This window comes from Arachis hypogaea, chromosome 12 (genome assembly GCF_003086295.3).
Source record: "Arachis hypogaea cultivar Tifrunner chromosome 12, arahy.Tifrunner.gnm2.J5K5, whole genome shotgun sequence".
Lineage (NCBI taxonomy): Eukaryota > Viridiplantae > Streptophyta > Magnoliopsida > Fabales > Fabaceae > Arachis > Arachis hypogaea.
This window is the reverse complement of record NC_092047.1, coordinates 81,968,848-81,996,097: the sequence shown is the minus strand read 5'-3', so window position 1 is coordinate 81,996,097 and position 27,250 is coordinate 81,968,848. Positions and strand designations below refer to the sequence as shown.

Here is a 27,250-nt window from a genome sequence, read left to right as displayed (position 1 = left end):
TTTTTTGCAAGTTTATATATTAGTCATTCTACAAATATTTCATGATAACTAAAAATCTTTAAGAGTAAAATTATAAAAAAAATAAATTCATTTAAAATGAAAGTAATATGATTAAGTGTAATTTACTTAAAAGTGATTAAAAAATAATTGAATACTATGTATAGTAAAAAATTGATATTATTGAAGGATAAAATTAAAATTTATTTCTATGTATCATTTTTGTCCCTACCAACGTTTTCGTCCTATTTAAGTTCCTAACGTTTTAAAATCGTTTCAATTTTGTTCTGCCGTCAATTCTGTTAACGGATCCCTAACGGCAGGATAACATTGAGTCAGTTTTAAAACGTAAAGGAATTAAATAGGACAATTGAAACCTTATAAACAACTTTAGGACTTACCCCAAACATTGGAGAAAAAACCATACTTTACTCTATAATATAATAGATAACAGATAGATAATAGATAAAGAAAATGACGTAAGTTTACAGCTTTTTAAGTATCATTTTGTTCTCTTTCATAAAAACCCATAAACTTCATAAACTTTTACATAGGAAATTTTATCCCAGACTTTCCCATACAATAATCATAAAGACGAATAAATAGGTACACCTGGCAAGGAGTTTCCAGCATCAACAATAAAATTGTTACCGGTCACATAAGCAGAAGAATTATGAAGTAAGTAACGAACAAGTGTTGTTAATGCTGGATCCGAAGTGCCAAATGTCCTCAAAGGTACTGTTTTTGCGGCCACTTGATTCAGCCAATCTTTCTCCATTAATTTTTCAGTGATTTCAGATTTGAAAAGTCCAGGTGATATAGAATTCACTCTAATTTTGTGTACTCCTAGTTCCAATGCCATAACCTATCAATATAAGAGAGAAGAAAAAATATACCTTTGTTTTAGAATTTCAGAAAAATATGTATAGGTTTTTTTTAGTTTTGTTTTTTATATATGAATATAAAAAAGTGCATAAATAATGGAAAAAAAAAAGAAAAAAATCTTAAACAATTTTTTATAATTATCTTGAAAAACAACAATGTTCTCAACAAAAAAGACGATACTCTTTTTACTTTATAATCTTTATTTCTATGAGACTGGTTAACTTTTTTATTAATATTTTTTTTTGTATTAATAGAATAAACCTACATGACATGTTAAATTGTTGATTTATCCATCAAAAGCTAACAAGAATTGGCAAAATCTTTTTTATTGAGAATCTCAGTTATCTTTTAAGAATATATAATTGTCAAAGTCATTTAATTTTTTTATATTTTTTTTTGAAATATATTAATTAAATTTATTGTGTAAAACTAAAAAATATTAATAATTTTTAAAATATCTTTATTTATAAAAATTAAATAAAAGATATATTAAGGATTACATAAACATATTTTAAAAGAAGATCATTAATAAAAAAAACTAATCAATCCTATAAAATTAAATATCAATAATCTAAAAATATATTTTTTTTATCGAAAATTTTGAAGTCGTTCAAAAAAATTAACAGAAGTGTCTTAATAAATATTCACCCAAAAGAAAAATTAAGTCAGTTTTCTAGTCGAAGAATACTTTTCGTATTTGTAATCTTTGTTAAATATTTAGAATTTAAAAATTATTTTTAGTTTTAAATTTATTTAATTGTATAAATTAATTCAAATTATGAAATTATTACTTGTCAAAATTTGTAACAAAAGGGAATGACGACGATTGCTTGCATGGCAGACAAAAAGCTAGTCAATTAGAAAAAGGATCCATGGAGATCTGGCATAGTTGTTAAAGTATGAATAATGTTTTCAAATTACTTTTAGTTTCCATATGGTATAAAATTTTAGGATGAATAATAATAATAATAATAATAATAATAATAATAATAATAATAATAATAATAGATGAATTCTATGTTATAGAAATAAAACTTTTTCTACATATAAAAAAATTAACGTAGCATGAATTTAAAAATGACATCTATTTCTTACTATTATTTTTGTTGTATTAGACCCATAAAAAAATAATTTTTGAGCTATAATGGATTATTGCTATTAATTAAAAGAATATATTTTATTGTGTTTACTTTATCAATAAAATTTATTAGTTTTTATTAAATATTCTAAGTATACGATAAATAATGTTAAATACTACAAGCAATAAATATTTTAAAAAAATAAACATTTAAAATTTAGTATCTAAATTATTGTGTATATTTTTGAATTTTTTTTATATTTTGTATAAAAAACTAATAAGTGTTATTTTTATTTTATGAGAGTAGTTTAAAAAAAATTGTCATTTGATTTATGGATTAATTAAAAAATTCTTTAGTCAATGAATTATTTATTTTTTTCAAATTAATTATAATATTTTGATTTATAATATGAATGATAATTTATTTAAAATTACAAATATAACAACAAAGTTAAATATAAAAAAATAAGAAAATATTTATACGCAAAACTAGAACATAAGTGAATATTCATATGCACCAAATAATTTCAGTTATGTTCACTCCAGTTTTATTCTTTTAAGTTTTTTTGTTCTCATCTTTTTAAATTTAACTTTGTTGTTATATTTATAATTTTAAATAAATTATCATTCATACTATAAATTAAAATATTATAAATTAATTTTAAAAAAATAAATAATTCATGTACTAAAGAATTTTTTTAACTAATTTATAAATATTTTTTAATTTTAATATTGAATTCATAGTAGTATTTTTTAACAATGTATGAAACTTGATGCATTTTTTTTATATAAAAATCATAAATCTGACTCTTCAATTTGTGAAGTTTAAATTTTTTTAAAAAAAATTTAAAACACAACCGATCATCCCCTTTGTGAACTTACGTAAAACCAATTTTTCTATTTGTGAACTTACATAAATATATTATTAATAGTAATTATGTTAGCATAATTATGGACTTATAAGTTAGTTTTTTTTTTTTTTTTTTGGGACAAAAGAGTGGGTTTACGATGAAGGCTGCTAATATTTTTTAGACAGTTTACTCTCTCAATATTTATTTATGGCATTTTAGCCCCTCAAATATCTTTTTCTGTTTTTTAAAAAATATTTTGTTGGTTTTATCGTTTTGATATAGTAAAAAAATTTAAAATTGCATATTTTTAGAGTAATTATTAAAAGCCGTAATTAATCCTCAAATTTAAATATATATTATTTTTTAAAACTATAAAAAAAACATTCAAAAAATTTTTATTTATAAATTAAAAAATAATTAAAAAAATAAATTAAAATTCTCAATTTTTTTATTTAAAAACATTTCGTAAGTATCTAACCTATTGTTCGTTGCAGAATATTTTAATTGTCAGAATTTAAAATGGATTATTTTTAAATTTTATTAGATTAAAACCAAATTATAAAAAATATAAATATAAAAAATACACTATACGAAAATATTTGATAACTCGGTCAAATTATATATTTTAAAAATTTAGTGAGTAAATTACCCGTGAATTAAAGTTAAGCTTTTAGAGAATACATTATAATTTATGCTACATTGTTTGTAGTTGTCAATGAGAAGAAGAAAATATATATTTCGTGTAATTTCATATTGTAATGAAAAAAAATTATGAAAATGAATTAGAAATTCTTATTTCTTTTTACTTTTTGAGGAATTTATTTTCTTTTTGTTTGAAAAGGTAGATAAAAAATCTACTATATATACCAGAATTAAAATTGTTTGGTTTAATGATTTTGTTCCTAAAATATTTTTTGTTATATATATCTATCACAAATTTTGTTTATAATTTATTAGGTTTAAGGAATTTATCATCTTAAACAATTATTTTTATTATTTAGATCATATTTAAATAAACATATATATGTTAATTAATAGACTAAATTAACCATAAAAAAAGAGATTTTATTTTTCGGGTTTTATGGTCCTATACTATTATAGAGAAAACTAAGGAGAAAAAAAAGAGAGAAAATAATAAATGAATGATGAGGATCGCAACATAGCATGCTTAGGTTTTTATTGTGCGTACATATACGTAAACGGTAAACCCACCATTTTGTCCAAAAAAAAAAAATCAAAAAGACCCAACTTATAAGTCCATAATTATGCTAGCATAATTTACTGCTATTACCTCACATTATTATATTTATCAGTCTCATTACGTGAAAATACACTGTAGTAAATTTGTGGATAGACTGAATAAAAACATATTCTATCTCCTAGTGGCTAGTAGGATACTTGTCACATAGTTACATCATACATTACATTTCTACACATATAAAATGACATCTTCTTCGAATTCGCTGTAAGTGTTTTTATTTTTATAAAAACATTTTTTTGTTGTTTTAAGTTTATTTTATTCATGTTTTGTTCATTAAATATTTGACTTTTCATTGTTAATTTGATCTATTAAATAATATATTTAAGAGTGAATACACACCCAACTCCTATTTCGAAAAGACAAGGCCTCCAAAAAAATATACCTAATCTAGTTCTTGATCTTTTTTCGAGACTGATTAGTCCCTGTGAAAAAAAAAACAACATTGACTTTTTTTTTTTGCACAAGAGCCTCGTTGTCCTTTCGAGATAATTATCAGGGGTCGGGTTGGGTTTTTTTTTTTGTCAAGGGCCTCGTTGTCTTTCGAAGTAATTGTCAGTGGGCTGTTTCGGGTTTTCTCTGTATTTAATTATTCTGTTAATTTTTATAATTTTATTAAATTTTTAATTAGGTCTTTATACTTTTTTTTCTTTTTAATTGAATCTCTATACCATATTAAATTTTGTAATTAATTTTTTGCCGTGACAAAAATACTGAAATTAACAAAATATTTCGTTAAATAAAATAAATGAATATGCCTAACACTTGACTAAATATTCTATATAATTTAATAAAATATTTTGTTAATTTCAATATTTTTGTTACAGTAAGCATTTAATTACAAAATTTGATATGGTATAAAGATCTAATTTAAAAAAAATATAGAAATTTAATAAAAAATTTGGTTAAACTATAGTACCGACAAAGTAATAATTAAACCTAAAAAATATAAGAAGTTATATATTAATGCGACAGTGTTTTGTGAAGACATCATGTTTTAGCTAGTTTTGCGCACATTCAAGTATTCAACTTGCTATATCGATATTTAATAAAATAAACTAATGAGAAAATTAAAACAGCAATTTTTAAATTATTCAAAACCAATAAAAAATAGAATACCTATATATGAAATGATTATATTTTGAACATTTTTATTAGATTGGAAAAATAACATTTTATGTTATTAATGTGTTTATTTGGATAAATGCCTATATATACAAAAAATAAAATTTCCTTTATTATAATTCAACATAAAATAAATAATGCATAAACAATTATTTTTTCTTTAAAAAAAAAACTTTAAAAGACTTTAATAGAAAATGTATTAATCATTTTTTAAAATGCAAGAGAAGATAGAAAAGATCAGTTAAAAAAAAAACTTTCTGGCATTCCAATGTGCTTTTTAGAAGAACAAAATTTTAAGTACGAAATAGTTGTAGGTGTTTCTTTTGTTTTTTGTTTTTTGTTTTTTTTTTTAGCAAAAATACTATAAATGTTCATCTAAAGAGGCATTAAAAAACATTAAGGGGTAGCTAATAGGGGTTATTCAATTATAGACATGAGTGCATAGTTGTAAGAACTAGACTAATTTGATCGGTTTAACTAAAAAACCAGTAAATTGAATTTTCAATCGATCCGATCTAATATCAGGATTATTTACACTATCTCCAGTAGAAAACTCATTTCAGTTCCTATTTATGGCTCACTTGTCATAAAAAGTGACTCCACATCAGATTTTGTGTCATAACCAATAAATAGGAACTCAATAAATCTCTCTCTTCTCCATTAAAAGGAACTAACTTTAATCCCTATTATGGTTTCACCTAATTAATTAATTAAATAATTAAAATTAATATAATTATTATTTTTTTATAATAATATTATTTAAATTTATAAATTTAAAATAATTTAATATTATAAAATATTAAAATAAATAACTTAAATTTGATTAGTATTTTAAATTTTATAAATAAAAATAAATAATCAAACTAAAAATTATTTTATAATATATAAAAATTAAATTTATTTTTTATGTAAAATAAATTTTATTAATTATGATTTAATATAACAATATAAATAATATTTGATATTGATTTAACATAATTATTTATATTAATTATAATTTAATATAACTAATTATTAAATAATTAATATAAATAATTAATTAAATAGATATATAAGTATTTAATATATATATATATATATATATATATATATATTTAATATATTTTTTATTTTTTATTAATTTACCACATGGCATGATTTTATTGGTTGTTGCAAGTTCTTGCTTAAAGAGACTCTCAACCTTGATTTCCGTGAAGAGTCTTCTTTCTCTTTTCACTCCAATGGTAATTGAGTCCCCATATATCAAAAGAAGAACTCTATTTCTTAGCATTAAAATTGCTCTTAAGGACCAGAATTGATAAGAACCAATCAAAATCGATGAAAATCGATTAAAACTAATGAAAATCAGTAAAAAATCAGTTCAACCGAATCACTCAAAAAAAATTTTAAAATGATAAAAATATGGTTACATGAGTCATGAATGGCACGATCTCCTAGCTAAAGCACATAATTATTTGATTGACTTAATGGGCAACCGACGAAGGAATAGTGAAAAGCTCATTAAATTTTGGGTTTTTTTTTTTTTTTTGTCGGATAGGATGAAATATTATTCTTTCGATATCGGAGGTGATAACGTGAAAATTCAGTTGAAATTTTTTTGTGGTGCTATTTGTCTAAGAGAAAAATTGTGAGTATGATGGGAGAGGTGTATCTGCTTAAGAGAAACATTAATGGTGTTCTAGTTTTGTAAATGGTCACTAGACATGGTGCTATTTGCATAAACAATGTCTTTGTTTGGTTTTAATTTGTATTTATTTCAGCATGATGTGTTTTATAAGCTATCACGACTCTTACTAGATGTCAGTATGTCACTATCGTATCTTTTTTCTAGGTTTAATATTTTGTAAACTTGTTAATTATGAACTAACTTTTTAACTATTTTGTAGCGCCGTCAAAATGGGTTAAATCCATCGGACCAGTCCATTTACCTGTTTAAATGGGCGGACTTTGTCTCTAAAATTAAGTCCGTTTAAATTTTGGGTTAAACGGGATGAACCCGATTAATCCGAAAAAAATGACGGGTTAAACAGGCTAGTCCGCGGGTGGCCCGTTTAATTTTTTTTTATTTTTTTTAAAAAGTAGTACTTTTAGTTAATATTTCTCCCAATCCGACCCGAAATACGACCCATCAACTAAAAAAAATTTTATTTTTTAAATGGTTTTTTACCTAAAAGTGGTATTTTTTGTCAAAATATTTTTCAAAAAATAAAATAAAATGATAAACGGACTGGCCCGTTTAACCCATCGGGCTGACCATAAACGGTTCGGATTAGAAAATTTTGGCCCGCGGATAAAGCGGGCTTAAACGGGCTGGGCCTAAATGGGCCGGGCTAACCCGTTTGACAGTCCTACTATTTTGTCACCTAATAACACTTTTCCTCGTTTTCATTGTCAAACTATATTGCATCAAAATTGTGTGGAACTCTCGACAAATCACCTCATGTATTGCAACATTTTTCAGCTTTATGCTGCACCGCGCCACCGCGCAACTGTAATCTAATTTAATGTCACAATGTAACTTAAAATTTATTCAAAATTCTATCTACTCTACTCTTTTTTTTTTAATTGGAACTTGTTCTTGTCTTGTTGTAGCCGAACTATAATTCGTCTCTGAGAAGTGGGAGGCCGACCTTATCACCGAGTTCCAATGCTCCTCCACCAACAAGCAAAACAAAAAGGAGGGAAGTACCTGCAAAAAGTACTCCGACGCTCAAGTCAGTTTAGAGAATTATTTGAAGGGGTTTCTTTTTAGCTTAGAATGATCTCCCTTTACCGATTTCAATTGTTTCTTTTTATAACCGAGAGATGATAACGGCAATATTCCTTAATTTATTGTCTCTGATGTAACCGATCAAAAATCATTTATTGCCATAAACTCGGTAGAACTGATGCGTCGGTTACAAGGAGGTCAGCCGAGTTATAACTCGTAACCGATGTATAACGGTCATATCACAGCCTCCAAGTTTAGCCTGGGTTTAGATAAGGCAGGTTGAGCTTTAAAATTTGAACTGACCGAGTTATAGCTCGGCGTAAGGAGCCCCCAGGTCAACTTGACGCATCGAATGAAGTGTATTTATTTTAGAATAGTAAAAGTTATGTGAAAAATTAATGATGGTGTTTGTTTTTTCAATGCAAGGTGCAAGTTCCAAGGTGGTCTTGAAACCGTTGAAAGTGGGCTTTAATGAAGGGCCATGATTTTAACTTGGAACTGAAAAGCTTTTCTTAAATGAGTGGTTAAAAATTGACTTTGAGTTACGTTTGTGTGAGGATTCAACTGCTGCGCTAACCTCTGTGTCTTCTCAAGAGGGTTTAAAGAATGAGTAGAAGAGGTTAGTAACATCACTTCCCTACTCTTTTACTTCGTTTGATTTTCTACTGTCTGAGAGAGAAGAAATGAGTGATAAGAAAGGAAAGGCGTTGCCTAAGGTAGAAGATGATGGATCATATGAGTGGGTCAATGAAGATGTGAAGATAAGAGCCTCTCTGTTTTTTGACAAAAAAAGTGTTAAAGGAATAAGTTTAGGAAGGGTAGTGAGGCCTGGTTTTCACATCGAGTTGATTCCATGCAATCGTATGGATCGGGTTTATCACCGAAAGAAAGATTTTGAAAATTTTTACATGTATAGCTGCGTCCTTGAGGAGTTGTTTGTAAAGTTACCTTTTACGAAGTTCGAATGCGATATATTGAAGCAAATGAACTGTGCGCCCTTTCAGGTTCATCCTAACGGATGGGCTTTCATAAAATGTTTTGCAGTTTTAATGGAATTCTTAGGGATTGAACCTGATGTAGAGCTATTTTTCTCCCTCTTTCAAGCAAAAGGTGTTTGGAAGGGCCTTTGGGTAAACCTGAACAGTACCCCTGGATTTTCTGTCTTTAAATTGTACAAATCCTCTTTCAAAGATTTCAAGGAAATGTTTTTCAAAGTGAGATCGGTAGAAGAGGAATTTCCGTTTTACTTGGACGAAAATCTCGGGAAAAAGTTTTCCCTTTATTGGTGTTGTCACCCTAATCATATATTGGATCCCGAACTGATAATGCCTCGGAACGAATGTATAATAGGCTTTTTGATGGAAATGGTTGATCGGGGTGGGTTGATATCTGTTTCAAACTTGCTGCCCTGGGAGGAAAATAGGGCATCTGTAGTGGAATATTTAGGTGAGGTACTATTGAGTATTTGATCTGTGTTGAACTGAACATTTGTTTGCTAAACATTTTCTTTTTCTTCTCTATTTTTAGGTGGGAAATATCCTGGGGTCTCAGCATCGAGCATGAGAGCTCGTTTTAAGATGAAAAATTTTGAAGGGTCTTCCTCTAACCCGGAGAAAGTGGAAGGTGAGGCTGAAGTGAATCAACCAGCACCTAAGAAAAAGGGAATTATTTTTAAGAAAAGAAAGTCCGAGGTAATAAATCTGGATGAAGGAGAGAAAACGATCGAGCTTAGTGAGTTGGCGAGTTTTACTGTTAAACAAGAAAAGCTCCACTCCTTTGAGCAAGAGGGTGATGGGTCGTCATTATGAGACAAGAATTTTCCTTTTAATGTCTTAGCAGACGAAGTTGTGCAATCTGCTTCTGACGTGAGTCGTATTGATGAAGTCGGAGACCTTGGTATAGATCAGTTTATGCAGGTCAGCTATATATTTTAATATTCGTGCTTTTGTCAAAGTGAAACTTGCCCCCTTGTTGTTTTTTTTTTTTTTTTGAAAAAGTAATTTGTATCTGTGATGATGTTTTGTAGGTGTTAGGTTTTCGCTTGGCTAGCATTGGTCGAAGTCAGGAAAAAAGGCATAGAAAGATGTTACAGAGTGTTTCTGAGAGCACCGACCTAAAGGGGCAGCTGGAAACAAAGAAACTATGCTAGCCGAGCTGAAGAAAGAGCTTTCTGTTATGAAGGAGAAATTGAAGCTCGAAAAAGAAGAGCACGAGAGGGCAATTGAATCATTAGGGAAGAAGGAAAGTGAATTGAGTACCATGAGTGAACAAATTGTGGAGGTAACACTGAAATTGAAACAGATCGAATCGAGCCGAGAAGCTGATATCCTTGATGCCTTCGCAGAAGGTTTCGAACGCGCTGTCATCCAAGCAAAGTTTCTGTGTCCTGGAGTTGATTTTACTGCTATGGATCCGAGCAAAGTAGTTCAGAATGGTTAACTAGTTGATGATGAGGATGTGGCAGAAGAAGGCGATGATAATTTGGCCGACTAGAGTATTTTGAACTTTTTTTTTTTTTTTTTTTGAAATGGAATGATCAGTATCCTATGAAAACTGTTTGTTTTGAATGGTTTATGTTGGGTCCTACTGAGGACTATGGTATTTATACTGTTTGTTTTGCAATTGGTATATCTGTTAAATTAGGATATGGTTAGTCCCAATTTTTATGCATCCCAATGTTAGGGTCTGATTAGTTCAGTGTGCTGATTAAGATTTTGTCAACTTCCGTTTTGCGCATGAGATATCAATGCGACTTTAAGTTTGGTTGGCGACCTTTTAGGACTGTAATAGGAAATGATTGATACAAAGTATGTGCAGTAAAACTATGCGTGAATAGAAATAACCTGAAAAACAAATTTTATTTAATGCAGTACCTTTACAATTGAAATAGGTAAGCTAGCCTCGTTAAAACCTCCTTGAGCAAAACCCATATTTGGGAAAAATCCCAAGCTAGGAAAAAGAGTACCAGCGTGCTGCATTTTGGTAGCTGAAGTATTGCTTCAATGAACTAACATTCCAAGTGTTAGGTAGTATTGTTCCATCTAACTCTTCTAGACGAGATGCACCTTTGCCGATCACATTACGTATTCTGTAAGGTCCGTCCCATGTTGCGACGAGTTTTCCATGTGAAGGTGGTCTTCGCGCTGTTTCAGTTTTCCTTAATACCAAATCACCCTCATGAAAGGATCTCGGTCTGACGGTTCTATTGTGACGCTGAGCTATTCGTTGCTGCAATGCTCTGTGGCGAACTGTTGCTATGGCTCGAACTTAACCAAATCAAGCTCAGTTCGGCGAGCATCATCATGGCCTTCGTGTTGCGTTCTTAAGGAGCTCTGTGAGATTTTGATTGGAATCATTGCATCCGAACCATACACCAAACGAAATGGTGTTTCTTTTGTTGTTGAGTGTACCCCGAGGTGTTATATCCCCATAAAATTTCCGGAACAAGCTCGGCCCATAAGCCTTTAGCGTCGTCAAGTTTCTTTCGCAGAGCTTGGAGGAGGACCTTGTTTGCAGCTTCTGCTAAACCATTGGATTGAGGATGTTCAATTGAAGAGAAATGCTGTTTTATTTTTAAATTCTGCAAAAAATTCTGAAAATTATGGTCTGTAAACTGGCGACCATTGTCAGTTATGATATGTTGAGGTATACCAAATCTACAGATTATTTGCTGCCAAACAAATGATATCATTTGTGCCGATGTAATTCTAGTCAGGGGTTGAGCTTCAATCCATTTGGAAAAATAGTCAATTGCCACAACTAAATATTTTACCTGTCTTGGTGCGGTCAGGAAAGGTCCGAGGATGTCAATTCCCCATTTATTAAATGGTCAGCTTACAGTTGAGTGGTGCAATTCTTCGGCTGGGATATTTATTATAGGGGCGTGCTTTTGGCAGTGATCACAAGTTCGGACTTTTTTCTGACTGTCCTCCCATATGGTCGGCCAGTAAAAACCGGCGCAGAGAATCTTGCGTGCTAGGCTTCTTGCCCCTGAGTGCATCCCACAGATGCCCTCGCAAACCTCAGCTAAGGCTATATTAGCCTCTGACCTGTTTAAGCATTTCAACAATGGTCGAGAATAACCTCGCCGATACAATTTGTCATTCAACAATGTAAAGAAAGACGCTTGCCGTTTAAACATTTTAATGTCTTGTATTTCTGATGGAAGTTCCCCATTCTTGAGGTATTGGATATATGGCTTTTGCCAAGTATCCTCGGTTTCTATATGAAAGTTGCCGATCATATTTATGCTCGGCTCCTGCAGAGTTGACTGTAAAAGCAAAGCAGTATGTGACTGACTGGTAGCTAACTTAGATAATATATCTGCCCTGTGATTCTGATCTCTTTTTATATGGGTAATCTCAAATTTTGAAAAACGAGTTATAAGTTTTTTGACAATTTCAAGATACTTTAATAGAATAGGATCTTTTGTCTGAAAACATTGATTTACTTGTTGAACAACTAACAAGGAATCACAATAAACCTGCAAATTAATGACTTGCAATTCAATTGCTAACCTGAGCCCGGCAATGAGGGCTTCATATTCGGCTTGATTGTTACTGGCTCTGAAGGAAAACCGAAGAGAATGTTCAATAACAACTCTCTCAGGATTTTCCAAAAGTATTCCTGCGCCAGATCCTTGGGGGTTTGATGCTCCATCGACGAATAACACCCAGTTTGGGCTTTCTTCGCCTGAGCTTGATCCCGTAAATTCAGCAACAAAATCGGCTAAATATTGTGACTTGACAGATGATCTATGTTGATAGTGAATATCGAACTCTGAGAGTTCAATGGACCACTTGATCAGTCTCCCTGCTAGCTCGGATCTGGCGAGTATCTGACGCAGTGGCTGAGAAGTTCTAACATTGATCGTATGACTCTGAAAGTAGGGACGAAGCCTCCTTGCTGAAAAAACGAGAGCATACGCCAACTTTTCTAACCTCAGGTATCGAAGCTCGGCATTCTGGAGTGATTTGCTCACAAAGTAAACTGGCTGATGTGCTTTATCATTTTTTGCAACAAGAACAGCACTAACTGCTATATCAGTGATAGACAAATATAAATATAATGGCTCGCCGACCTTAGGTTTTTGTAAAACAGGTGATTTAGAAAGGAATTGCTTTAAGCCTTGAAATGCGGATTCACAGCTTTCGTCCGAATGGAAAGCTGTGTTTTTCCGTAAACATTGGAAAAAATTCGCCGATTTAGACGCCAAACATGGCAGGAACCTGGACAGTGCTGCTAGTCGTCCTGTCAGTCGTTGCACTTCTTTGATGGTTGTGGGACTGTTCATGTCGAGGACTGCCTGACATTTTTCCGGATTTGCCTCAATTCCTTGGCTAGTAAGGATGAAGCCAAGAAATTTTCCACCTTGGACACCAAAGGCACACTTTTCTGGATTAAGTCTCATGTTATAAGCTCGGATCTGACCAAATATCTCAGCAAGATCATTGACATGGGACTCGCCGATCTTTGTTTTGGCGACCATGTCATCAACATACACTTCGACGTTCCTCCCTATCTGTTGGTCAAAGACCTTGTTCATCAGCCGTTGGTATGTTGCTCCTGCATTCTTTAAGCCAAAAGGCATAACGTTATAGCAACAGTTACCATATTCAGTAATAAAAGCTGTTTTTTCTTGATCTGATGGATGCATAAAGATCTGGTTGTAACCAGAATATGCATCCATGAAACTTAATGTACCATAACCACAAGAATTATCTACTAAAGTATCAATTGAAGGCAAAGGATAGGCATCCTTGGGGCATGCTTTGTTTAAATCAGTGAAATCGACGCACATGTGCCATTTACCGTTTTTTTTTCTTTACCATTACAATGTTGGCTAGCCAAGTGGTGAACCTGATTTCCCATATGAAGTTCACGTCAATTAGCTTTTTAGCCTCGGCCATAGATGCAAGTCTTTTTTCTGTTCCAAGATTTCTTTTCTTCTGAGCTATTGGTCGGGCTGCCGGATTAATGGCAAGCTTATGTGTAATGATAGATGGGTCTATGCCTGGCATGTCTCCTGATGTCCAGGCAAATAGGTCGGCATTCTGTCGCAAAAAACTGATAAGCTTGTTTTTTTCTTCGTCTTTCATGGATGTTCCAACAAAAGTAAATTTGGTGGGATCATCCGTTAAAGTAAGCTTTGTTAGTTCTTCATTGGGTAAAGGGTGATCTTGAAGGTCGGCTCTGAGATCCAACTCGATTAGCATTGGTTGCTCAGTTCCTATGGAATTTACACGTCGCTCGTTGTTTCTCTTGATGGGCTTCAGGCTTGTGTTATAACAGTGCCGAGCTGTGGCCATGAACTGTGGCCACCATATCATCCTACACAAGAAACTTGACACATAGATGAACAGTAGATATGATTGCAGCAAATCTATTTAAGAAAGGTCGTCCTAAAATAAGATTGTAGGGGCTAAAACAGTCAACCACAAGGTATTGGATATCCTGCGTTCTGGATAATGGTTGTTCACCTAGTGTGGTTTGTAACCACACTGAACCCATGACTAGGACCTGTTCCCCTGAAAAGCCGATCAAGTTTCCTACAGATGGTTGCAAAATGTTAGTACTTAATTTCATTTTTTCAAATGTAGTAAAGAACAAAACGTCGGCGTTGCTGCCTGGATCCAGCAGCACTTTCCGAACTATTAAGTCGCCCAGCTCGATGGAGATGACAACAGGGTCATCCAAATTTGCATCATTACAACGAAAATCAGTCGGGCAAAACGTCATCTCAGGAATTTTTTGTGTTGGCTGAGAATTTTTGGTTGTATCCCCAAGGGCGAGCATTGCTCTGTACGTGCGCTTCCTAGCCGAGCTTGTATGCCCTCCTCCAGCATAGCCCCCTGAAATGCAGTTAATTATGCCTTTGGGTTGAGTAGGGATCTTCTCCTTGTCTTTTGATGAGGTTCCTACAGGGGATGGGTCTGCGGTAGAAGTGGATCTCTTCTGCATATGACCTGCAATGAATTTATCAAGATGCCCTTGTCTCGCCAAGCGTTCAAGAAGATCTTTTGCGATCACACACTCATCGGTTGTATGACCATACTTCTGATGGAACGTGCAATACTTGGATTTGTCAACATTCTTTGGTTCTGGATAACTTCCGGCCTTCCGAGGGGGTTTGATCAACTTGGAATTTAGTATTTCCTTGATAATATCATCCCTTTTTGCATTAAACTGTGTGTATGTCTCGTAACGAGGCGTGGGCTTGAAGTTCTTTCTACTTTCTCGAGGTTTCTCGTCGTCTTTGGTGGTTGCCGACTTTTCAGACTTCCGAGCTTGACGAAGCTCCTCAATGTCTATCTGTCCTTTGGCCTTCTCACGAAACTCGGCTAGAGTCTTTGGCTTAGCTACCGCGATAGTCTCCTGAAATTTTCCAAGGCGGAGGCCGCTCTTGATGGCGTGTAAATGGACTTCAGGGTGGAGATCAGGGATCCTCATGGCTATCTTCGTAAAACGGGTGATGTAGTCCTTCAGACTTTCCTGAGGACCTTGTTTAACGGTCGTCAAGTAGTCGGAATCGTGCAAGTATATAGCAGACGCCGCAAAGTGATCTTCAAATTGTTTTGCCAGCTCCTGAAATCGGGAAATAGAATCTGCAGGCAAAGAGCAAAACCAGTCAAGTGCAGGACCATCTAAAAAGGACGGAAAACAGCGACATAAAATAGGGTCAGATGCACCGTTAACGATCATAATCGATCGGAATTTCTTGATGTGTTGCTTTGGATCTCCTAATCCATCATAAGGAGTTAACGTCATTGGTAAAGTAAATTGTCTAGGCAGTTGGAAATTCATGATGTCTGCTGTAAACGGTCCTGTAGAATTGTCAAGCTCGTCTCCCTCAGCCTCGGCTCTTTTTTCGTTATCCCGAGGACCCCCACCTTCGTCGTCTTGGGGCGTCTCCGAGACATGTGTGCGGCGTTCATCATCGTTGTTTCGCTCATTGTGATCGTTACCATGCTCGAGGCGAGCGTTGATTAATTGCTCAATTTGTTGTTGCATTCTTTGATTTTCGTTCCTCATATGCTCGTTTGCCTCGGCCATTTGCTGGTTTGCCTGCTGAAGCTCGGTTACCATATGAAGGAGCTCGGATGGTGTGGGGGGAGGTGCGTCAGCCATTAGTAGTCGCCAGGGTGTTTGGGACCCAAGAGAGAAAAAATTTCAAACCTCGGCCCCACGGTGGGCGCCAAATGTTCTTGCCTTGTTGTAGCCGAACTATAATTTGTCTCCGAGAAGTAGGAGGCCGACCTTATCACCGAGTCCCAATGCTCCTCCACCAGCAAGCAAAACAAAAAGGAGGGAAGTATCTGCAAAAAGTACACTGACGCTCAAGTCAGTTTAAGAGAATTATTTGAAGAGGTTTCTTTTTAGCTTAGAATGATCTCCCTTTACTGATTTCAATTGTTTCTTTTTATAACCGAGAGATGATAACGGCAATATTCCTTAATTTATTGTCTCTGATGTAACCGATCAAAAACCATTTATTGCCATAAACTCGGTAGAACTGATGCGTCGGTTACAAGGAGGTCAGCCGAATTATAACTCGTAACCGATGTATAACGGTCATATCAGAACTCATATACAGTCTAACGTTTCACTACTTTATAACTACTTAATTTAATTTCACAAAATTGAACTTTTTTTTATAATTATTTGTATTTTTTTAAGGATATAATCAAATTCAATTAAATATCTTTTTCTTTTTTTAAAAAATTTATCATTACCTCACGTAAAACATTTATGTCGTTTTTAATTTGTTTTTTTTTTCCATTTAAAACACAATATAATTTTTCTTTCTTTTATATTATTTTAGTAAAAAATTGTAATATAATTTTAATTTGACTAGACCATTATATTTTGTGGATCAGTCCACACAAATATTCACCTTTTAATGATCTATACAGCTATACTATAGAACTAAACAAACAAAAATAAGTCCATCAAATATTGTGTCGAAAAATTCTGTCTCTAACCCATTTATTAGTATACCTCATTATAATAGTCGGCTTCAGTTCCAGCCGATTCTTTCACACGAACACTTTTTTGTAATATCAAATTATTTTTTTCGGTAATCGTTTCTTTTCATGTAGCTTTGCTAGACCACGCAATTCTTTTATTTGCCTAATTTTTTAAACGGGTAAAAAACTTTAATAAGCCAAGTCAAGAATCATGTAACGTAAATACGCCAAAGCGAAAATCGTTTCAGCAATAAGCCAAATTATATTTTTATATAATTCGAACCATGCTGGTTCGAATTTCATTTCTACATAATTCGAACCAGCTTGGTTCGAATTACACACAAACACACGCACACACATAATTCGAACCAGCTTGGTTCGAATTACACACAAACACACGCACACACTAATTCGAACCAGCTTGGTTCGAATTACACACAGTAATTCATGGTATAATTCGAATTATGCTGTTAAAAAATTAATAATTTATTTAAAAAAATTTATTAAAAAAATTAATAATTTAAAAATTAAAAAAATATATATTTTTATTTCATACGTTAAGAAAAGCTAACAAAATATTTAATTACGAGACTTCTTTAAAATATTAATGAGCTATCAATTCGAATTCCATACAATACTTTTCTGTCCATTTTTAATAGTTCATGAATATTTTTTAATAAATTTTTTTAATAAATTTTTTTAAATTATAGTACAAAAAATATTTTATCCTATGCAAAACAATTTTAAAAAAATGGCTTAAAAAATTTTAAGAGTACTATAAAAATTTGTAATGTTATAATAACTTAGGTAAATACATGCATGTACTCAAATTTTAAATAAAATACTCTACATAGTCAATAATAATTTAGAAATGAAAGAAAATATTTTATTCCATACAAAATAATTAAAAAATATATTTTATTCTATACAAAATAATTTTAAAAAATGGCTTAAAAGATGTTATGAGTACTATAAAAATTTGTAATATTCTAGTGATTTAGGTAAATACATGATAAAAATATTTTTTCTTTAATTTCTAAATTATTAGTGACTATGTGGAGTATTTCTTTAATGTCCTAAGTCATTAGGACATTACAAAATTTTATAGTACTTCTAACATCTTTTAAGCCATTTTTTAAATTATTTTGCATAGAATAAAATATTTTTTTGTGGTATAATTTAAATAAATTTATTAAAAAATATTATCGATTATATCATAAAAAAATATTTTATTCTATGCAAAATAATTTAAAAAATGGCTTAAAAGATGTTAGAAGTACTATAAAAATTTGTAATGTCCTAATGACTTAAGACATTAAAGAAATACTCCTCATAGTCACTAATAATTTAGAAATTAAAGAAAAAATATTTTTATCATGTATTTACCTAAATCACTAGAATATTACAAACTTTTATAGTACTCATAACATCTTTTAAGCCATTTTTTAAAATTATTTTGTATAGAATAAAATATATTTTTTTAATTATTTTGTATGGAATAAAATATTTTCTTTCATTTCTAAATTATTATTGACTATGTAGAGTATTTTATTTAAAATTTGAGTACATGCATGTATTTACTTAAGTTATTATAACATTACAAATTTTTATAGTACTCCTAACATTTTTTAAGCAATTTTTTTTAAATTATTTTGCATAGGATAAAATATTTTTTGTACTATAATTTAAAAAAATTTATTAAAAAAATTTATTAAAAAATATTCATGAACTATTAAAAATGGACAGAAAAGTATTGTATGGAATTCGAATTGATAGCTCATTAATATTTTAAAGAAGTCTCGTAATTAAATATTTTGTTAGCTTTTTTTAACGTATGAAATAAAAATCTATATTTTTTTAATTTTTAAATTATTAATTTTTTTAATAAATTTTTTTAAATAAATTATTAATTTTTTAACAGCATAATTCGAATTATACCATGAATTACTGTGTGTAATTCGAACCAAGCTGGTTCGAATTAGTGTGTGCGTGTGTTTGTGTGTAATTCGAACCAAGCTGGTTCGAATTACGTGTATGCATGTGTTTGTGTATAATTCGAACCAAGCTGGTTCGAATTATGTAGAAATGGAATTCGAACCAGCATGGTTCGAATTATATAAAAATATGATTTGGCGTATTTACGTTACATGATTCTTGACTTGGCTTATTAAGATTTTTTACCCTTTTTAAACTATACCATCTAAGCGGATAAAATATTTAGAACTTCACTCTTCCAACAAAGCTTTATAATATGTCTCAGGGTGGCAGCAATTGGACAAAGACAATTATTTAATTTTGATGTCACTCAGAGGAAACTGAAAAAAATAATTACTCCATATTATATTATAAGTAATTATTTAAATTAGTGCTCAAAAATTTTAAAAAATAGATATTTTAATTTAAAAAAAATTAATACACAGATTAATTCTCAATATTTTATTTTGATAGATAAATTAGTTTTCAGTTTATTTTCTGACAGAATAATTACCCAAATCAATTTCTAAAGATTTTAAAAGCGGACATTTTCATCACAAAAAAAAAAATATACAAATCAATCCTCAATATTTTTCTTTATCACATATAACAGTCTCCTATCTATTTTATTTTTACTATAAGTCGATCTTTATTATTATTAATTTAGCTTTGTACATGTAAATGATGATACTAATATATTAATATACTCTGGTCCTTTCGTTAAAAACAAGTAAAATGAATAATAATACTTTAAAATCTAAATTAAAATATTTTCTTTTAATACAAACTTATTTTTTAAAATGGGATATCTTTTGATTATATTCAATACAAAAATATCAAATGGTTTTATTGAATATTATTATTATTATTATTAAGTGACTATATATATATATATATATATATATATATATATATATAAGAATTTAATGAATAAATTTATCATTATTTTTGTCTAAAAAATATAAAAAATTATGGTAGAGTATTATTATATAATTAATTATTATTATTATTATTATTATTATTATTATTATTATTATTATTATTATTTTATTTTTTTTGGATGGAGAACTATTATATCTGACGGAAAAAAATGTTAGGGATTGATCTGTGTATTAATTTTTTTGGGACTAAATTGTCCACTTTTAAAATTTTTGAATACTGATTTGGATAATTATTTTGCCAAAAAATAAACTAAAGACTGATTTATTTGCTGAAATAAAATTTTAAAAATTGTTCTATATATTAATTTTTTTTAAAAAACTAATATCCATTTTTAAAATTTTTAAAAACTAATTTGGATAAACACTTATTATATTATTATATCATACATTTCAACAATAATTTGAACATTATTCATTATTAGGAACCATAGATACTTGCAAAAGAAATCTTACTTTGTGTGGCAGCCTTTGACCGTGTATCAAAAATCAAGAAAAACTTCTCTCCCTTTATTTAGTGCTCTCTTAAACAGCCAATGTTAGGCGTTTTTTTTTAATTAATGTATATTTTTTTCAAAATTTAATATTAAAATATTAATTTTTTAAATTAAATTTATCTATTTTATACTCTAAAGATACAAGCTAAAATTATGAATTAAAATTTTTTATTAAAAATATAAAAAAATTAAGTTTTCAATATATTTATTTTACGTTTATTAAATAAAAATATTTAAATTTTTGTACTGATAATGTGTCTTTAGAATATTATCATGTGTCTTTAGAATGTTCTAAAGATACATATTAGATAAATTCTTTTAAATTAATTATTTAAAATTTTTAGTGACTAATTAATTACTTATATTATTATAATTAATTATAATTAAAAGTAAATTAGTAAATCAATTATCATCTTAACAATAGGATACATTTAGATAATTAATTTTAAAAGATGATATTTTGATAATAGATTTTGAAAAAAATAATACATTAGTAAAAATCTCCAATGTTAATTTTAAGATGAACATTCAATAATGTAGTAGTTATTTTTAACATGATAATACATAATTAAACATTTTAATAAATCATACTAAGAATAACATGTATATATGTGTACACAAATTAAATACTCCAAAAGAAATTTGCACGTCAAATAATATCTTATTTACCTTGGTAAGCATATTGACACCTGCCTTTGAAGAAGCATAGGCAACACCCCCTGGCACCTGACCTCTGTTTTCACCAGAAATTGACGAGATATTGATAATGGATCCTTTTATCTTAGCAGCACGCATGCGTACGCATACATATTTTGACACTAACCAAGTCCCAGTTACGTTAGTTTTGAACACTTGATTCCATTCCTCCTCAGGTAATTCCCAAGCCGGTTTCACATTTCCTAAGCACAACAAAAATTCGGAATTGAAACACAGCAAATATTATTATGGTGGCTACTCCAATGAAGATTTAATGATTATCATCATGTGAAGATACATCATTTTGACCATTGGATGATAGATTGTAGGGCTTGATTTGATTTGAAGTAAAAGTGTTACTTTTATTTAAAATGTTGCTAAATAAATAAGTTACACTTTTTGAACAAGGATCATCATGAGAAGATGTTTTTGCCATCTTCATGGGAGTAGTTGCCAATTATTATTATGGCTAGAAATCAATCGTTTCTCTTACTCTCTAGTATCAATTATTTATTCATTTATTTATGTTCATAATATTATGATCTCTCAGCAAACGATAATTAAAAGTAAAAATTATTTAAAAGAAAATAAAAATTATTCCAAAATAAAGAATATGTACAAAATTAATATATTATTTAATAATATTACACTACAAGAAAAACACTGAATACTGTCAAATTTAGCAAGACACATTACCAGCAGATTTAGTGGCGAATTTTTCGACGGTTATGAACGAAAATTCGTCCGTCGAATTAGTTACTGTCGGATTTAAAATTCTGTACCTAAATTTGACGGTAAATAAAGGCGCAAAAACTAATTTTATTAGTGCCAAATTTAGCATCGAATTTTCCGTCGAAATTCTCTGACGATAAAAAAATATCAATGAAATACAGCGTTTAGGCAACGCTGATCACTTTACCGTCAAAATCCTTCCCCTTCACTTCTGCAATCTCTCTTATACTTCACTGCACTGTAACCACCACCACCACCATCCTCAGCCATTTTGCGACCTAACCGAACCACCACTGCAACATCACCTTCTGCCATCTCCATCGCCGTCCGACATACCACCTTTCTTCCTTTCTTCTTTCTCTTCTTTTTGTCGGCCTTCTCTTCCTCTCTTCATCTCTTTGTTCTGACTCTGTCACCGGCCACCCAGCGCCACCGCGATCCCGAATCTCTCTTCTCTTCTCACCTCCTTTTTTTCATTCTCTATCTCTCTAGCTCTCCAACTTTTTCTCAAACACAACACCAGAAGTGTTCTGTTTCTCTATTTCCAGAGTTCTCCACACTCCGACGGCCACCCTTTGGCACCTCTAGTTCTGGCAATATCACAGTGCCCCATCACTCCCTCCCTCTTCTTTGTTTCATTTATCTTTGTCAGTAAAATTGTCTGACAAAAAAAAAAGGAAAAAATCAGTCGAACCGACAGTTAACTAGTAAACTGCTTGAACTAGATGGTTTTTTCCAGTTTTTAATTTAAAAAGTTAAAAAAAATACATACTCTCTCTCTCTCTCCACAGAACCCTAACAGTCTTTCTCTCTCCCAGCCAACAGCAGCAGTAGCCAGCGCCGCCGTCGCCGATCTTCTTCTCCTGGTTCTCTTCTCTCGGAGCTGCTGTTGGTGTCATCACCTCTCTCTAAGCTCATTTTTCTTCCTCCCTCGTCGACGTAAGCAAAGGTACTTCAATTTATGTTTTCTTATTTTGTTATTTTACTGATTTTGAGTTGCTGAAAATCTGATTTTGAGTTGTTGATTTTTCTTTTTCTTTTTTCACTTTTGCTTATTTTGTTGAATATTGATGGATAATAGTTGATATTGTTTGTTAAATTTTTTAAAATAATTTTGTTATTCTGAGTTGCTGATTTTCTGAAATAATTTTGTGTTTTGAGTTGGGATTGTTGCAGATGTAATTTTGAATTTACTTTGAATGCTGAGTTTGGATTCTTTGCTTAATTTTTTGTTTTTAGATTCCTTGGCTTTGGATGAAAAAAAATTTTTGGATTCTGAATTTTTGTTGAATACTTGATTAGTATTGAGAATACAAATGTAATAGACAAGATTCGACTTAAGAAAGAGTGAAAGAAGAGCATGTAGACTCTTAATTAGTTAGTTATTTTGTTTCAGATATATATATATATATATATATATATATATATGCGAACCTTGTATTTGGAAGTGTGATTGAGTTTTTAGTTCAAAATAATACGATCAATGTGTATTAATTCTCAATTTTAAGTCTTTGAATTTATTTCTTTATTTCTTATATCACAAGAATTCTTTTCTTGGAGTGTTTATCTTAATAGTCAAGTAATTGAGCTTGATTAGAGTTTAGAAGTTAATTAAATTTTTTTTTATTATGAATTCTTAATAATAAAATATGAATAAATTATTATGTAAAATAGTAAATTTTTAATGATTTTATTGTATATTTAATTAAATTAGTTCAATTATGATTCGATTTTGATTAGACCATTAAACCAGTCACTTGACCGATTCAATTCTCGCAACCGTAATATTATTGTTTATCCAATAACAATTTTGTTTGGAAATAAATATCTCTAAAAAATAATTTAATCATGTCTTAAAATCACAACACAATTAAATTTTCGTTATTTTCTACATATAATTTTTTCAACACAAAGTAGCCTAAATTATTCTTACGTTATATTTATTAATTATTGTTAAAATAAATAAATAATTTTAAATATAATAAATATATAATTTTAAAATATTAAAGTAAATAAAATAAAGTTGTATTATTGTTTCTTGTTTTTTGGTCGTCTTGTATTATTGTTTCTGAAACATTATTACTTCTGAATGCTAACGGGCTTATTATAGCCACTTGTTTATTTGTTGCAGACTTGCAGTAATTGCATATGCATTATTCGCAGCTATAATAATTCAGCACGAGTACAAAAAAACACCTCAATCGAATCCTAGGGTGTGTTTGGTAATCAAATTTAAAGGAAAAAAATATATTAAAATTTTTTGAAAATTTTAATTTTTTGTTTGTCTAATTTTTTTCTCTATAAATACAAAAATAATTTTATTCATAAAATCACATTTACAAGAAATAATAATTTTTAACTTTATGTTGCACTAACGTACTTTTAGCCACTACTTTCTAATGTTATTGCATTATTTATAAAATTCTTATTATTTTTTTCATATGAACTTTTTTTTATTATTTATTATTTATTATTTATATTTTTTATTAATTTTTTATTTGACATTGTATATTTTTATAGTTATAATTTTTGTATATTATATTTATTATTTTTTTTTATAATAAAATTTATTGATCCCATTGTTTACAATAAATTAAACAAAAAAGTTAACCATAAATAATAATAATAATAGTTAAAAATTATAACGTACTAAAAAAAGAATACTAAGAGTATTAAAAATATACTATATAAAAAATATATAAGAAAAAAAATATTAAAAAAAATTAAACATGTATAAAAAAATAATATTATAATTTAATATCATATCCTTTTAAGTAATTATCTATCTAAAAGTGATTTTAACTAATATTATTCAAACAATATTTTTTTATCAAAATTAATTTTAGTAAAGAGTTGCCAAACATAAATCATATTGACACAAACTTACTTCTACCCAAAATCAATTCTATAAAATCACTTTTATTCAACATCCAATTTGACAAACCACAATCTAAACACACACATCATTGAAACAAAAGCAGGATTACTAATTTTTTTTTAACTTTTAAGTGCGTGCTTATTTTTATTATTTTATTTAGTCTTAAATAAATGTTTACCCAAAATATAGATAATATTAATTTTTTTTCATTAGTAACTTCGTTAAATAAATGTGCAATTAAGTAGAAATTAAACTAGAAAGAAAGAATAAGTGTTAAATAAATTATCAAAGTAATATTGTATAATTAATTTAATTTATTTGAAACTAAAATATTTTTAATAATTTCTTTAATTTATATTTACTTAAATAAAAATATAGTAAGAATAGATTTTAGTCAATATATGTATAACCAATTTCATTTTCATTCCTCTTCTTTCACAGACAAAAAGGAAAAAATAGATTTAATTAGTTAATTTTTTTTATGTATGGGTTATATATGTTTGATATAAAACATTTAACCGAACAATAATATGATAATTAAAATATGAAATTGAAGACACAAATAGTAATTTTCTTATGCATTTGGTATTTTAAAAGTGTATTAAAAATACAACAACTTAAGTTTTTAATGAAATCTTTTTATTTCTTTAATATTTTTTTAACATATTAATATTTTAGAAGTGTATTAAAAATACAACAACTTAGGTTTTTATTGAATTCTTAAAATATTTTTTAAGAGTCTTTAGTTTAATTTATGGTAAAAACAATATGAGGACTTGAATTCCAACTTCAAATTGGAATTGCGTCCCTCCGCTATTGTTGAGGGCTCAAAAGTCAAAAGGGTAGGTCAACTGGTCAACACAGTGATAAGCCTTGAGCCTTTGATACTTCTTCTCGGTTAAAAAAAATGCATAGTTAACAATAATATTTTTATTTATTTATTTTTTACTTTTGAAGAAAAGAAAGATCTCATTCCTCATAATCCAGGGTTGTTGACCCCAAAATTCAGTGATGTTCCAATTACCTCTAACACCGGCGTTGTTGATCAACGCATCAATACGGCCAAATGCATTCCATGCATTCTCCACGTACTTCTCGATGGTGGCGCCGTCGGCGGTAACGTCAAGCTCCGCTGCAGCTGCTCGGAGGCCCCCGTTGGTACTGCCTCCACCCGGGGGCGTCGTCATTCCGTTGATCTCCTCACAAAGGGTCTTCAGCCGATCAACGCGGCGAGCTGCTGCGACGATCCGGCATCCCGCCCGAGCAAGGTCGAGGCAGAAGTCACGGCCGAGGCCGGACGAAGCACCGGTGACCATAACAACTTTTCCAGCAAGGGAGTTCCATGGCTCTAGTTGTGACGCCATTTAATAAGTTCGGTGCTTCAATTAAATCAGTGGTTTTGGGCTTATAATATTAGTGAGTTAACTCCCAATTTATACGCGAGAGATTCAGGCGCAACAAAAAAGTCTTAAAAAGAAGTTTGTCAATCCTTCAATAATTTGAAAATATAATAAAAATAATTTATAAATATTATATTATTTTATAATAGTTTAGACACACAAAAAAAAGATATATTATTTTATAATAATAAAAAAAATTTATATTTAATAAATAATTTATATATTTAATTTAAATTTTTATGACAATATTTAAATAAATATTTAAAAAATATACAAAAAAATTCAGAACAAAATTTATTAAATTTTTAATTGACATAAAATTATTAAATTTTTAGGACATTTTTTTATTTTTTAATAATATTTATAAAAAATTACATCAGAATATGATACTTAAAGTTTTTTTTTAAATATTTAATATGTAATTTTTTATCATATTTTTAAATTTTTCAAAAACTTATTCGTTGTTAACATTTTTTAAAGATTTTTTTGTCAACAATGTGAACTTTGGGATACATTTTGGTAGTTTCATCTAATATTAGTATGTATTTATATGTATTTATCATCGTCAAGGATGGAAGTGGGTCGCGTTATTCGACAAAAATTCATAGTTCGACTCATTTTAAACTCAACCTATTTCGTTATTTTATTAAGTCAGAGCATATTTAAACTTTTTAAAAAGTCTATAAGTTAAAAAAGTCAAGTCATAGATTAAAAAAAAAGTCTACAAAATTTATTGCACTGGCTTAGCAATTTTTTTTTTAAAAATATTTTTAGTTTGAACTTTCCATTATTCACTCGTATTAAATAAAAAAAAATCAATAGTCGGACTATGATTACAGACTTTTAACTATTCATTCTAATTTTAAGTATGATTATGATATATGATTAATCATTGATATATAAATGAATTATGTTTTATAATTATGAATTATAAATTTTAAAATGTATTTAATGTCAAATTAAACTCCTAAATTTATTAATGTTCTGAAAACCGGTTCGAACCGGACGGTCGAACCGGTCGAACCGCAAACCGCTATCAATTACGGTTCGGACAGAAGGCAAAACTGGCAAATTTGAAAACCGCCATTGGACCGTTGAACTGGCCGAGAACCGGTCGGTCGAACCGAACCGTGACCCGGCCGGTTTTTGAATCTTAACAAAAACGCAGCGTTTTGTTGTGCAGGGATGGCAACCCTAAGTTCCCTAACCCCTCTTCCTTCTAGTCTCCAGCCTCCACAACGCGAAGCAGCAGTCCAGAGTCCAGA

At 29.8% G+C, this 27,250-nt stretch overlaps 1 protein-coding gene across 1 annotated transcript; it reads right to left on the bottom strand.

The window, feature by feature from the left end:
• Window positions 1-438: 438 nt before the first annotated feature.
• On the bottom strand, window positions 439-26,081 carry LOC112730165 (uncharacterized). Its single transcript, XM_072209413.1, has 3 exons — window positions 25,610-26,081; window positions 20,949-21,178; window positions 439-862 (listed from the first exon to the last, which is right to left on the bottom strand). The coding sequence occupies exons 1-3, from the start codon at window positions 25,947-25,949 to the stop codon at window positions 584-586; spliced, it is 849 nt and encodes a 282-aa protein (XP_072065514.1). The 5' UTR covers window positions 25,950-26,081; the 3' UTR covers window positions 439-583.
• Between the last annotated feature and the right edge of the window lie 1,169 nt (window positions 26,082-27,250).

Excerpts from the sequence above, each read along its gene's own strand:
- LOC112730165 (XM_072209413.1), bottom strand. The coding sequence starts at position 25,949 with ATGGCGTCACAACTAGAGCCATGGAACTCCCTTGCTGGAAAAGTTGTT. Across the intron at positions 21,179-25,609 it reads CAACAACGCCGGTGTTAGAG|GAAATGTGAAACCGGCTTGG; the intron begins GTAATTGGAACA and ends TGTTGTGCTTAG. Across the intron at positions 863-20,948 it reads GTGTCAATATGCTTACCAAG|GTTATGGCATTGGAACTAGG; the intron begins GTAAATAAGATA and ends TTATATTGATAG.